Consider the following 15430-nt stretch of genomic DNA (forward strand, 5'->3'; position numbering starts at 1 on the left):
TTCAAAGTAGACAAGGAGAAAAGTAATGAAAAAGTGAAATATCAAGAAACACAATATGACACACAAAAAGACAACAGAATTCATATTTTTCTTCAGTTATCTTCTCCTGTTCATCCTCTTGGCACACCTTCTCACATTTCCTAACACTTTTCTTGTCCCAGTTGCTTTCATGACTACTAGTCACAACTCTTCAAATATCACACGGCATTACAAACTTGAATGTACAAGTACACTATTTTTTTACATAAAAAATTAACCTTGATTGGGTACTTGCAAAGGAAAATGAAGAAGTGGAGATGTGAGGACACATCCAACTCGCTGCTGTGGAAGTGCAACATTTGAATGATCAGACAAATTTTGGAAAAAATGACATTTTGTCAATGGAGTGAGTCACTGATTATTTTGTAAAAATCACATATGACTGTCATAAGAATGTGATTGAATTGTAGGTTTGAGCAACAACACGTTGCAAAGTAAAGTCAACACACACTTCACACAGTTGTGATAGAAACTTAATTTCAGCATGTGCGAGTATACAATATCAGTGACTGCTCACTCTGAAATGAACTTTGCTTACAAACACTGGTAGACAATGTAGTACAAAATTCATTCATTCACTATAATGCAATCACAAATGTGCTCCAAGACTGATGATACTTCTCTTAGCCCCAAATGCATAAAACATGACAATCCATTTTATAAATCACAGAAAACATAGCACTACCATTAACGAAGCTTTTATGGGAACAGTCTCCCTCTATTCACACAAAGTCTGAGGAAACACAAGAACAAATTTCTTGATGAGGACCCAATAACAGAAATAACTGCATCCAGTTGTTTCCAGTAAAGATGTTCATGTAGAGCATTTAGAATTGTTGATTGCCATAGCTGAAGATCAGGGGTAGCTTCTTTCACCAATCCCTTCAGTCTTCTGATAAATGTGTGTGACATATTGCATACTCTCTGCTGACAATCAGAGTTGACCTGGTTTTATTGCAGTAAAAAAAAGAACTACCAAAACAACTGTTTTATCTGTTGGAGATTCTGTCTGTGTATACCCTGTAAGCAGTCACAACTAACTAAAAAATCAAGGAATCTGAATGCTTATGAACAGGTAACAAGCATTCCTGGGATAAAAGCAGCAGTTCTAGTATGCTTCTGTAACACTACTTCAGTACTGTCTGTAGTATTGGTCAGGAATGTCTTTTCTGTCTACAGTGAATTTTTTCACCCTAGCAGTTTTGCTCTCTATTTTCAAAATGGTAGATTTATGTGAACAATTCCCAAAGATGGAATTTTGCTTCCTGCTTGAGAGAAATGCCTCATAACTGTGTGATGTGTAAACAGGTTATAAATATGACACTTAAAAAGCCTCACGTCTGTGGGTGGCTTTTCTTGCTTCAGAAATAGCGACAACAGCTGGCAAATCTCATTCTACCACATATCAACTGCTTAAATAGATGAAAATATCAAGAATATCAAAGAAGTTATTTTAAGACTGATAAGACATAGCTGAAAGACTGGTGAAGTTAAATGGGCTGTTTTAGAGCTCAGTCCAGTGATATTTAATAGAATATTTGGGAATGGGAAAAGTCACTGCAAATTAGTGACTGTACTTCTTGGTGACCAGCAAAATAAGCATTTCTTTGAAATCTTTGTGTGTTCATAGTTTTTCCTTCAGTGGCTATCTGGACATCTTTAGGAGAAACTTAAAGTTATCTTAGATCTTCTTCAACTTCTGTGAATCACCTCCTTGGTATTCTCCCAACTGTGGATCAGTTTGTTCCATCCTATTCTTTAGATTCTGTCGTTGAAACTTTTTCAGTTTCCCAAATCTCTTGAATGCTTGCAACAAGTTTATCAATTGCCATATACCCTGCATGCTGCCACAGTTCAGCAATCATCAGATCACCACCCGGTCCCTTATTGGCCTTCAGTGCTGGGATGACCTTTGCACTTTCTCCCTTCAGGAATGGAGATGAATCTGGGTGGATGTTTGGATTGTTCTCATAAATGAATCTGGTCTCTGGAGCCTCGCAGCTGAGACAACATTCAAAGTTACTAGCTAAACTCTAGCAATTATCTTGATCAATATGGGCTATTTTCCCTCTGGAATCTTTGACCTGTAGGTTCATTGTTGTTGTTGTTGTTGTTGTTGTTGTTGTGGTCTTCAGTCCTGAGACTGGTTTGATGCAGCTCTCCATGCTACTCTATCCTGTGCAAGCTTTTTCATCTCCCAGTACCTACTGCAACCTACATCCTTCTGAATCTGCTTAGTGTATTCATCTCTTGGTCTCCCTCTACGATTTTTACCCTCCACGCTGCCCTCCAATACTAAATTGGTGATCCCTTGATGCCTCAGAACATGTCCTACCAACCGATCCCTTCTTCTGGTCAAGTTGTGCCACAAACTTCTCTTCTCCCCAATCCTATTCAATACTTCCTCATTAGTTATGTGATCTACCCATCTAATCTTCAGCATTCTTCTGTAGCACCACATTTCGAAAGCTTCTATTCTCTTCTTGTCCAAACTACTTATCGTCCATGTTTCACTTCCATACATGGCTACACTCCATACGAATACTTTCAGAAATGACTTCCTGACACTTAAATCAATACTGGATGTTAACAAATTTCTCTTCTTCAGAAACGATTTCCTTGCCATTGCCAGCCTACATTTTATATCCTCTCTACTTCGACCATCATCAGTTATTTTGCTCCCCAAATAGCAAAACTCCTTTACTACTTTAAGTGCCTCATTTCCTAATCTAATTCCCTCAGCATCACCCGATTTAATTTGACTACATTCCATTATCCTTGTTTTGCTTTTGTTGATGTTCATCTTATATCCTCCTTTCAAGACACTGTCCATCCCATTCAACTGCTCTTCCAAGTCCTTTGCTGTCTCTGACAGAATTACAATGTCATCGGCGAACCTCAAAGTTTTTATTTCTTCTCCATGAATTTTAATACCTACTCCGAATTTTTCTTTTGTTTCCTTTACTGCTTGCTCAATATACAGATTGAACAACATCGGGGAGAGGCTACAACCCTGTCTTACTCCCTTCCCAACCACTGATTCCCTTTCATGTCCCTCGACTCATATAACTGCCATCTGGTTTCTGTACAAATTGTAAATAGCCTTTCGCTCCCTGTATTTTACCCCTGCCACCTTTAGAATTTGAAAGAGAGTATTCCAGTCAACATTGTCAAAAGCTTTCTCTAAGTCTACAAATGCTAGAAATGTAGGTTTACCTTTCCTTAATCTTTCTTCTAAGATAAGTCGTAAGGTCAGTATTGCCTCACGTGTTCCAGTGTTTCTACGGAATCCAAACTGATCTTCCCCGAGGTTGGCTTCTACTAGTTTTTCCATTCGTCTGTAAAGAATTCGTGTTAGTATTTTGCAGCTGTGACTTATGAAGCTGATAGTTCGGTAATTTTCACATCTGTCAACACCTGCTTTATTTGGGATTGGAACTATTATATTCTTCTCTGAGGGTATTTCGCCTGTTTCATACATCTTGCTCACCAGATGGTAGAGTTTTGTCAGGACTGGCTCTCCCACGGCCGTCAGTAGTTCCAATGGAATATTGTCTACTCCGGGGGCCTTGTTTCGACTCAGGTCTTTCAGTGCTCTGTCAAACTCTTCACGCAGTATCGTATCTCCCATTTCATCTTCATCTACATCCTCTTCCATTTCCATAATATTGTCCTCAAGTACATCGCCCTTGTATAGACCCTCTATATACTCCTTCCACCTTTCTGCTTTCCCTTCTTTGCTTAGAACTGGTTTTCCATCTGAGCTCTTGATATTCATACAAGTGGTTCTCTTATCTCCAAAGGTCTCTTTAATTTTCCTGTAGGCGGTATCTATCTTACCACTAGTGAGATAGGCCTCTACATCCTTACATTTGTCCTCTAGCCATCCCTGCTTAGCCATTTTGCACTTCCTGTCAATCTCATTTTTGAGACGTTTGTATTCCTTTTTTGCCTGTTTCGCTTACTGCATTTTTATATTTTCTCCTTTCATCAATTAAATTCAATATTCCTTCTGTTACCCAAGGATTTCTACTAGCCCTCGCCTTTTTACCTACTTGATCCTCTGCTGCCTTCACTACTTCATCTCTCAAAGCTACCCATTCTTCTTCTACTGTATTTATTTCCCCCATTCCTGTCAATTGCTCCCTTATGCTCTCCCTGAATCTCTGTACAACCTCTGGTTCTTTTAGTTTATCCAGGTCCCATCTCCTTAAATTCCCACCTTTTTGCAGTTTCTTCAGTTTTAATCTACAGGTCATAACCAATAGATTGTGGTCAGAGTCCACACCTGCCCCTGGAAATGTCTTACAATTTAAAACCTGGTTCCTAAATCTCTGTCTTACCATTATATAATCTATCTGATACCTTTTAGTATCTCCAGGGTTCTTCCATGTATACAACCTTCTTTCATGATTCTTAAACCAAGTGTTAGTTATGATTATGTTGTGCTCTGTGAAAAATTCGACCAGGCGGCTTCCTCTTTCATTTCTGTCCCCCAATCCATATTCACCTACTATGTTTCCTTCTCTCCCTTTTCCTACACTCGAATTCCAGTCATCCATGACTATTAAATTTTCGTCTCCCTTCACAATCTGAATAATTTCTTTTATTTCATCATACATTTCTTCAATTTCTTCGTCATCTGCAGAGCTAGTTGGCATATAAACTTGTACTACTGTAGTAGGCATGGGCTTCGTATCTATCTTGGCCACAATAATGCGTTCACTATGCTGTTTGTAGTAGCCTACCCGCATTCCTATTTTCCTATTCATTATTAAACCTACTCCTGCATTACCCCTATTTGACTTTGTGTTTATAACCCTGTAGTCACCTGACCAGAAGACTTGTTCCTCCTGCCACCGAACTTCACGAATTCCCACTATATCTAACTTTAACCTATCCATTTCCCTTTTTAAATTTTCTAACCTACCTGCCCGATTAAGGGATCGGACATTCCACGCTCCGATCCGTAGAACGCCAGTTTTCTTTCTCCTGATAACGACATCCTCTTGAGTAGTCCCCGCCCGGAGATCCGAATGGGGGACTATTTTACCTCCGGAATATTTTACCCAAGAGGACGCCATCATCATGTAATCATACTGTAAAGCTGCATGCCCTCGGGAAAAATTACGGCTGTAGTTTCCCCTTGCTTTCAGCCGTTCGCAGTACCAGCACAGCAAGGCCGTTTTGGTTATTGTTACAAGGCCAGATCAGTCAATCATCCAGACTGTTGCCCTTGCAACTACTGAAAAGGCTGCTGCCCCTCTTCAGGAACCACACATTTGTCTGGCCTCTCAACAGATACCCCTCCATTGTGGTTGCACCTACGGTACGGCTATCTGTATCGCTGAGGCACGCAAGCCTCCCCACCAACGGCAAGGTCCATGGTTCATGGGGGGGTGTAGGTTCATGGAGGTTGTTATTTGTTCAGATTGTATTTGAAGGTTTTATAGAAGTTACATGGTGTTAATTTTCTGGAACTCTTGTTCAGCCAGTACAAATCGATTCTTATCAAAAACACACTTCACTCCAAGCATGCTTTTTGATGCAAATTTTCTCACGTTTAGAAAGTTGACGCCTTTCACTTCATTTTTCTGGAAATTCCATTTCTGCCAACAAACCTGTCCTGCTGCACTACATTCATCATCCCAGCAAACATGTTTTCTTGATTTCATGAATGGTTCTCATTAGCTGTATGACTAGAGCCTCTTAATTGTTCCTAGTTCTCGGGATTTAAAGTTTCGAATCTGTGAATGAGTTTTTGATTGTTTCTTAGCATGCCTGTCAAAATTATCAATTTTTTCTGGGAATAACCTTTTTGTTATTTCTTTAAATTAGTCTAACTTTGATCTTCAAAAGGTAATGATCTGAGCCTAGATTGTCATTTCTCAGAACCTTTACATTCTAGAACTTGCAGACTTTCCATGCAATGGGAACATGGTCAATTTGGAATTCACCAAGGTTGGAGTTATGAGATATCCAGGCCTTCTGGGCATGTGTTTGAAAGCAGTTGACTTTAGAGCCAGACTGAATGCTCTGTATAACTTAAATAGTGTATCCATTGTAACTGATTCTCCTGATGATAATAATGATGATGATGCTGCTGATGATGATGATAACAGCAGCAATAACAGGTGCATCATCATTACCATCACCCATTATTCATTGTGCTGGTCACTATAATTGTCCTCATAATTTGTCAGATGTACATGACTGAATGAGAAGTGTACACAGAAAATTGAGAATCTTCCTTAATACTTTTTTTAGTATATGTTATTCCTTGTACAAGGCATGATAAGGCTGTTAGGTCCAGTAGCATTGTAGAATAGGTTTTGTCTGAAAGCTTAACACTTTTCTTCATTAAAAGCCCACAGACAAACATGGCTAAAGTTGCAATTTTTTTATTCTCCATTGTCATCTGATAAGAATCATGGATTTAAGAAATATTTTAAAAATATGGATGGACAAACATCCAAATTTCATCAAAAAATCGTAAGTTGATTAAAACTGATGACATCTAGAGCACTGGCAGCTAACCGTTAGGTTTTTAGCTACTACTTAATTTGCACAGGATTTACAGGGAGCAAACTACTTTAAATGAGCAAAATGAATTATATGGCCACAGTTTTTTCAGCAATTTAGAGAGCTATTTTTTGCTAAAAAGACCAGAATCTAACAGTTATAAACATATACAGCATACAAGTAACCTCTAAAATCTACAGGAAGTTATCACAAATCTACAGTAATAGCTTAGAATAAAGAGACATGCTTGTTAATACCGTTAATTTTTTACATATTTAAGGTTTGCAACATACATAGATAGCTCTACTCAGAATATTACTGTCTTTAAGGAAACCAGTCCAAATGATAAACTATCTACAACTTAAATCTCTGCAACTAATACTACAACCAGTAAGTGATTTGTTACACGTTTATTTTGGTCATAATGTAGGAAAAGACAGATTGCTACTTACTGTAAAGGTGACATTAAGTTGCAGACAGGCACAATTAAAAGACACTTACATCTACATTTTCAGCCACATCCTTCATCAGAAAGAGAGACACACATACCATTCATACCATTCAAGCAAGCACACATAATCCTCAACTCCAACAGCTTGGACCAGAAGCCTGTCTGCAACTTAAATGTGTCATCTTCAGAGTAGCTATCTTTTCATACACTGTTGATATTCCAACCTGTAGTTTTCATTGTTTTATTTTGATCATAATTATATCAATAAAGTAATCTACATGTAACTAATAAGAATAATGTATACCACTATGTGCAAAAATGCCAAAACAATACAAGTCCTCAGGGCTTGCGATCCATCAGGCATTTTAATAAAACCATGTTTTACCTTTCATATCTTATGAAAGTAACTCATTAGTAATGGTTATGAACAGCAGATTAAATCTGAAAAAATTGCTAAAACGTAGGAAATTAAGGAGATGGGACCTCGATAAGCTGAAAGAACCAGAGGTGGTTGAAAGTTTCAGAGGGAGCATTACGCAAAGTTGACTAGAAGAGGGGAAAGAAATACAGCAGAAGAGCTTTAAGAGATAAATAGTGAAGGCACCAAAGGATCAAATATGTAAAAAGACAAGGTCTAATAGAAATCCTTGGATAATGTCGGAGTCATTGAATTTAATTGATGAAAGGAGAAAATATAAAAATGCAGCAAAAGAACCAGGGGAAAGGGATTACAAATGCCTAAAAAATGAAACTGGCAAGAGGTGCAAAATAGCTAAGCAGGGATGGCTAGAGGACAAATCTAAGAATTTGGAAGTGTATTTTACCAGGACAAAAATCAATACTGCCTACAGGAAAATTAATGAGACTTCTGGATAAAAGAGAGTGAGCTGTATGAATATCAAGAGCTCAAATGGAAAACCAGCCCTCAGCAAAGAACAGAAAGACAGAATATACAAGGAGTAGACAGAGTGTCTATACAAAGGAGATGAACTTTAAGGCAATATTATGGAAAGGGAAGATGACATAGATGAATATGTGATGGGAGATACAATACTGCAAAAATAATCTGACAAAGCTCTGAAAGATCTAAGTCCAAACAAGGCCCAGCGAGTAGACAGCATGCCATCAAAACTACTGATAGCCTTGGGAGAGCCAATCATGACAAAACTTCCATCTGGAATGCAAGATGTATGAGAGGGATGAAATACTTTCAGACTTCAAAAAGAACATTTTAATTCCAATTCCAAGTAAGCAGTTGCCGATGGGTGTGAAAATTACTAACCAGTTTAACAAGTCATGGTTGCAAAATACTAACACAAATTCTTTACAGAAGAATAGAAAAACTGATAGAAGTCAACCTTGGGGAAGGTCCGTTTGGATTCCTGAGAAATGTAGGAACACTCAAGACAATAATGATGCTATTAGAAGATAGGTTAAAGAAGGGCAAAACTATGTATGTAGATTTAGAGAAAGCTTTTGACAATGTTGACTGTAAAACTTTTTGTAATACTGAAGGTAGCAGAAATAAAATACAGGGACTGAAAGACTATTTACAACTTGTACAGCAACCAAACAACAGTTATAAGAGTTGAGGGGCATGAAAGGGAAGCAGTAGTTGAGAAGGAAGTGAGACAACAGGGTTGTACCTATCCCTGATCTATTCAATCTGTAGACTGAGCAAGCAGTAAAGGACAAAAAAATTTGGAGTAGGGATTAAAGTTCAGGGAGAAGAAATAAAAATCTTTAAGTGTGCTGATGACATTGTAATTTTATCAGAGGCAGGAGGAGACTTTGAAGAGCAGTTTAACAGAATGGACAGTGCCTTGAAAGGAGGATGTAAGATTAACATAAAAAAGCAAGATGAGGATAATGGAATGTAGTCAAATTAAAGCAGGTGATGCTGAGGGAATTAGATTAGGAAAAGAGGCACTTAAAGTGGTAGATAGGTTTCGTTTTTTTGGGACGCAAAATAACTGATAACAGCAAAAGTAGAGAGGAAAAAAAATGTAGACTGGCAATGGTAAGAAAAGCATTTCTGTAGAAGAAAAATTTGTTAATATCGAATGTAGGTTTAAGTGTTAGGAAGGTATTTATTTGGAGTGTAGTTGTGTATGGAAGCGAAGCATGGACAATGAACAATTCAGAGAAGCAACTTTAAAATGCGGTGCTACAGAAGAAAGCTGAAGATTAGATGAACAGACGATATAACCAATGAAGAAGTACTGAACAGAACTGATGAGAAAAGAAATTTGTGGCACAACCCAATTAGAAGGAAGTATGGGATGATAGGACACATTCTGAGACATCAATGGATCACCAATTTAGTACTGGAGGGAAGTGTAGGGGATAAAAATTGTAGAGGGAGACCAAGTGATGAATACAGTTATCGTATTTACTCGAATCTAAGCCGCACCTGAAAAATGAGACTCGAAATCAAGGGAAAAAAATTTTCCCGAATCTAAGCCGCACCTGAAATTTGAGACTCAAAATTCAAGGGGAGAGAAAAGATTTAGACCACCCCCTCCAAATCTAAACAAAGTTGGTCCATTGTAACATGAGCCACAATTGAGGTCAAATGGACGAAGATACAGCTACAGTAGTTCGTTCAAGTCGTAAGCTTAACAGTTAAGCTTTACCAAGTAGCCATTGCTATGTGTCAAGCGCTCCGTCCGTATTTATAGCGGTACCCTTCCTTTTTCATGTGCTTCGTCTGGTTTGAAGTGATTGCTTATTTTGCTTTGATCTGATAAGTGCCATTCTCTTTGTTATAGGTGTTTACATCACTCTAAGCTGAAAATTGAAAATGCATCATGGCTTTCTTCTGTGTGCACTACCGCAGCTTGGCGGGGCAGGGGGGGGGGGGGGGGGGGGGGGGGGGGGCGAGCAAGAGACTGCTATTTGTTGTTACTTACACTGCTGCGTATGATAGAAGATGTTCTGAACGAGAGTTCAGCTAAAATTTTTCTCCGTTTGAAAATCTTTGCAGACGCCTCTTTAGTACATTACATTCTGCACAGAAATTAGGGTCATCTTAGATTTAAAAATCTAGTCAGTTGCCGTGCTTCATTTTTGACTGTATCCCTATTCAGAGTAAGAATAATATCTGAATATAAACATGACATGATATGTATATTCTTCCGCGTTTACTGTTGTCTCACTCTAGTTCCGTAGTTTACTAGGCAGACAGGATTTAAATGAGACAGCAGCAAACATGAAAGAATACATGGCATAATGTTTACATGCTTCTACCTTTTATTTTAATTTATTTACTGACACAGAGGTTTTGGCGCCAGTATTTATCTTTGTGCCTGCAAAGCATGCCTGTGTAGCGCTACATACAGTATATTCGACAGAAGTTCCTTACGGTGGCACCTACCAACATTTTTCAGAACTTCCATTTACTTTGCACTCGATTCTAAGCCACAGGTGGTTTTTTGGATTACAAAAGCCTGAAAAAAAGTGCGGCTTAGATTCGCGTAAATACAGTAGCAGATTCAGAAGGATGTAGGTTGCGGTAGTTATTTGGAGGGTGAAGATGCTTGCACAGGATAGACTAGCACGGGAAGTTGCCTCAAACGAGTGTTTGGACTGAAAGCAGCAGCAGCAGCAGCAACAGTAACAACAACTACTACTCATTTAAAGCTAGGATACAAACCACAATGGATAAAATTGAAGAAATACTGTAAAAAGTTATGAGTTGGTGTAAATATGAAAAAAATTAATACCTCTGCTTCTCAAGTGCACTCACTCTTGTTATGTCATATGCTAACTGTACTTCATCAACTTCTACATCTGGGTGTGCTTCTCTGAAAATGATTAAGAAAAATATTACAAAAGGTGTAGAAATCACATTAAATCATATGATTTTCATGGAAACAACAATCATTTACAAGTTGCTTTAACAAAATATTATCTTCACAGTGACGTAAATGTTCTGTGAGGCAGCTTGCAATTTCTACAAATTACCTGCACAATATTTAAATTGCATAATTACTTACTTCACACAAACTTATCATATATATACTGCCAGACAAAGCAAACCACCCATAGGAAGGGGGAGGTGGGGGCAATAATTCACAGTTTGAGTGTGTATTTGACATTACTTCAGTGATAACAATTTTATCATATTTGTAAAGAACTTGGCGGTATGAGCTCACATACCAGTATGATGTTGCATCCCCCCTGGGATGGATGCATGCATAGATTCAGTTTGGATAAGGTGCTTAAACAGTTTTATTCTCTCTAGAGGCAAGCTGACGCACAACTGTTGAACCAAGTCCTTGATATCCCAGATAATGGTAATGGGGCACAGTTGACATCCAAGCTGGTCCCACACGTGTTCTATTGGGTAGAGATCTGGTGATCTTATCGGCCACGGGAGCTCATCTGGGATAGCCAAAGCTGCCCCACCCCTGCTCCCCTGTAGCCAAGATGTTAGAGAGTATTCACTATTCAACGGCACACTTCCTCTCATACAGAAAATAGGGTGGGGCAAAAAAGGACACAAACTACATCTAAAAGCAATTAAAACAGAGTAAGACTGGGACAAAAGTGAGTTGGTCAAAGAGATAGGATCAGGGTTCCCATAGCCCAGCATGCAGCAAGGGAGACACCAATCGCAACCACCCCGCACCTGCCCCAAAGATAGCTTAAAACCCTAAAGCTGAAAATAAAAGCTAATTTCATGCAGAAAATGGAGAATCACTTCAACCACCCCTGAACTGCCTGCCAATATTTGAGGCACAGAATTCGGAAGGCCGTACTTAGCATGGAGGGCTACAAGGGGCCATTCCACCAGGATATGAACTACTGTTTGTAAGGCTTCACATGTATGATGTGGGGGTGGCTTGTTACGTAAAATGATGCTATGGGTTAGATTGGTATGACCAATGTGGAGGCAACATAGGAGAATGGATTCCTTCCGTGGGAAATGTTAGGAAGATGGCCATGCAATAGTAATCTCCTTTGTAGTGCAGCCTTTATTAGAAGAGGCAATAGCCAACCAGATGCTGTTCCATCCCTGACTGGGCAGGGGTCTTATTTGCTTCGTCAAGTCTGCACCTTTTAGAAGCAAAATGTATGGGGATGAGTGATCACTTATCTAGGCAAATGGTTTACCAGTTCATTCTGTAGGATACCCACATGACTTCAGACCCCGAGAAAGACAACCAAGCAGTCAGTTTGACTAAGTTTAGCAAGGTCATGAATAGAGGAGATTACAGGGTGACAAGAGTAACATTAATCAATAGCCTGAAAACTGCTTGTTGAGTCACTACACACTGAAACATGGTCAATGGAGGGGAGGGGAGGGGAGGGGGAGATGAGAAAACACTGGGAAAACTTTCCAGTGAGTAGAAGCAGGGATCCTGGCGAAGTGCTGCAAGGCATATTCCAACCAGTAATCCCACCCAAGAGCAGGTATCACAGGGTCAACGCTTCTCGTATGCAAAAAAGGATGGGATAAATTGGATGATTCTGATATTTTCAAATGGCAATTGCACATGAGACAAAAGAGTTGGTACTGTCAGAACCGAAGGGGTAGTATCAGTGGTTTGGCATGGAGACTGTCTACAGAATTAGTATAGATGATGCCAGAGGCCAGACAAAGTCTGAAGGTGCCACTGAGCCATAAAACTGACTACCATGGTCCAGCTGGTATGAGATTAGAGCTCAGTAAACACAGGAGGGGAGCATAATCCACACCTCAAGATGTATGGGAAAGGAACCACAGCATCTTAAGCTTCTGCATGCAACTAGTCTTTAGTTGACTAATATGGAGCAACCAAGTCCTCTTTTTATCAAATGGGGGGGGGGGGGGGGGGCTCAAAACACAAGACTTTGTAATGGCTTCCAAGCACTGCATACCATACCCAAACTCTATCAGGATGGGCCACAGAATGATGACAGAAATGCATGACCCGCATTTTTGCAATACAAACTACAGGAAAGGGTCCATGCACAGGCCCATCTGATGGTAAATTGGAGCTGGATGGGAAAGAGTAACACTCAGGGCAATGGCCTGTAGGGTACTCTTAAGCATCAGTCATGGCAGGTTAGTAAAATGTTATGGTGCCAAGCAGTGGTGTATGCCTTATGTAGGTCAAAATAAGACTGCAATGAGGTGTTTGTGTTTAGAAAAAGCTATTGGATTGCCCCCCTCCAGAACCCACATAGACGGGGGGTGGGGGGGGGGCAATGGGGGGGGGGGGGGGGGGACCAACAGGCTCAGGGACTCTAGAGCCCAGCATAATCTGCAGGCCCTGGCTTCTGAGCAGTTTCCACAGCATGTAGGTGAAGCTAATCAGTCAGTAGCTGTCAAGAGACAATGGGTTTTTGCCTGGCTTAAGAATTGGGACAATAACACAATCTCACAATTGTGAAGGGAAGTGACCTTCAAGCCAGATGCAGTCCAAGACCCTGAGTAGATGTAGTCTTCAAATAACATTCAGATGTTGGAGCATTTGATTATGAATTGAATCAGAACCAGGGCCATATCATGAGAGGAGGCAAGAGCATGAAGCCGTTCCCATGAAAGGGTCCTTACATGATTTGGCTTGACGAGAGGGAGGTGTTATATGTGGGGGGGGGGGGGGCATCTTTAATTTGTCTTTTCTGCAGCAGAAAGCTGGCCAGATAAGAAGAGGACACCAAAGCTGTTGCAAAATAGGTTGCAGTTTGTTCAACAAAAATCGAAACATTGGTACAAAGACCATCCTCAAGACCATCCTCAAGACCAAGACCCAGAACAGTTGTTGAGTGCAGAAGACTATGGAGCTTGTCCCACACCTGGTATGAAGTGGCTTGTATTCCTAGGGAAGAGACTTGGCGCTTCCAGCATTCCTTCTTACAGCGTTTAATTAGACAGCAAGCTTAGCACGAAGTAGCTCAATAGTGATAAGGCTGGTCTGAAAATGCTGTTTCAAGGCTCTTTGTTGAACCTGAGCAGCTATTGCAATGTCTTTGATCCACCATGGCACCAGCTGGCGACAGAGGCTACCTATAGAAAGGGAAACAGAAGTTCCTGTGGCACTGGTGATTGTCGACATAGAGGGGGGTGAAGGTACTAGCAGAGGCATACAACTGCGCATTGACTCTTTGAAGCACCTAATGTGACAGCCCATCCATCTGTTGGTGGCCAGGAAGCAACAGTGTCACCAGAAAGTGGCGACTGCCAGACAGTTTGTCATATAGTGACCAGTATACTTGAGACTTGGGGAATAGATCATTAGATCAATAGCTGAAAACATGCCATGGGTGGCACTGAAGTGGGTAGGAATACACCATTGAGGAGAGAGATGATACAGTCAGTAAGAAGCTAGCCAAGTAGAAGGCCTGATCAGATGACTGAAATCCACAAGTACGAGAAATGAGGAGGAGGTGGAGTGGATGTAGTTGTTGGATTAATGTGGTCAACTCAAGGTAAGTAAGAAGACTGCCTAGAGGCATGTAAAGGTGACCACTGAGGTCATCTGCACTCGCACTGCTGTTTCTTCTAAAGTGGTGCAAAGGGCAATCCGCTCGCTGACCACATCTGCGCGAACCTATGTATAGACCCTTCCAGGTGCCCTTTCCGAGGCCGGGAGGTTCTGACAATGAACAATAATGTCATCAGTAAAGTGCTTTTCTGGTAGAGCAATGCAAATTCAAGATGAGAAGGAAGTAAGGTGATGTAGTTCCGGCAGGTGGAAGAAATATTCATTACAGTTCCACTTAATGATCATATTACAGGTGTTTAGATTAGGCATGATGGGGTCAGGTCTGGTCACTCCCCATGCTGGAGGTGGAATCCTACTGCTTTCTCAACCATGTCTATCCTACGCGAACAGTGACAAGGCAGACATGTAGAAGCAAAGCAGTTTATCTCATTTACTTCCGCTGTGTTCGTTTTGAGGAACATATTGAAGATCAATTTGGAGAAGTCGAGTCACTGGGAAAATGTGCAGTGGATGACTATTGGTTAAAGAATCCGATAGCATGAGAGCATCTGGCAGCTCTGGTGTCATTGCAGTAGCCTCATCCCAATTCTCCTCCCGAACCCCCTCCATCGCCAAAGTCTTTGGTGGCCAAGATTCTTGTGAGGGCCTGTCAGCAATGAAAGTGTGGACTGATTAAGAGCAGACAGTCCAGGGAACCACAGGGTGTGGTTCCTTCATTTACTGGCTGGTGTCTGGCCTCTGACCTGCGGATTTCTGGGAGGAGGGAGCCCTGTCACCAGTACAACATCTGAGGATAAAGCTGCTCCTCTGGCCAAGTGCAGAAAATGGTTCCTGAATACAGTGCTGTGGGAACAGTGAGAGAAGGCCAGTAAAAGAACTAATTTAAAAAAAAAAAATGAGGTAGTGCGAGTGACAGCTGTGACTTTTGCTAACTGGACATCACGTCAAAAGGACATAGGCATTCATTTTTTATTTGCCTCAG

The 15430-nt window shown here is 40.5% G+C and overlaps 1 protein-coding gene across 1 annotated transcript in view; it reads right to left on the reverse strand.

Moving 5' to 3' along the window:
* LOC124777110 (calcium permeable stress-gated cation channel 1) overlaps positions 1-15430 on the reverse strand; it is a 161358-nt gene that overhangs the window by 59006 nt on the left and 86922 nt on the right. Inside the window, exon 8 of the mRNA XM_047252395.1 lies at positions 10738-10818. Coding sequence (XP_047108351.1) covers positions 10738-10818 — 81 coding nt within the window. The remainder of the gene's footprint in view (positions 1-10737; positions 10819-15430) is intronic.

This window comes from Schistocerca piceifrons, chromosome 2, assembly GCF_021461385.2.
Source record: "Schistocerca piceifrons isolate TAMUIC-IGC-003096 chromosome 2, iqSchPice1.1, whole genome shotgun sequence".
Classification (NCBI taxonomy): domain Eukaryota; kingdom Metazoa; phylum Arthropoda; class Insecta; order Orthoptera; family Acrididae; genus Schistocerca; species Schistocerca piceifrons.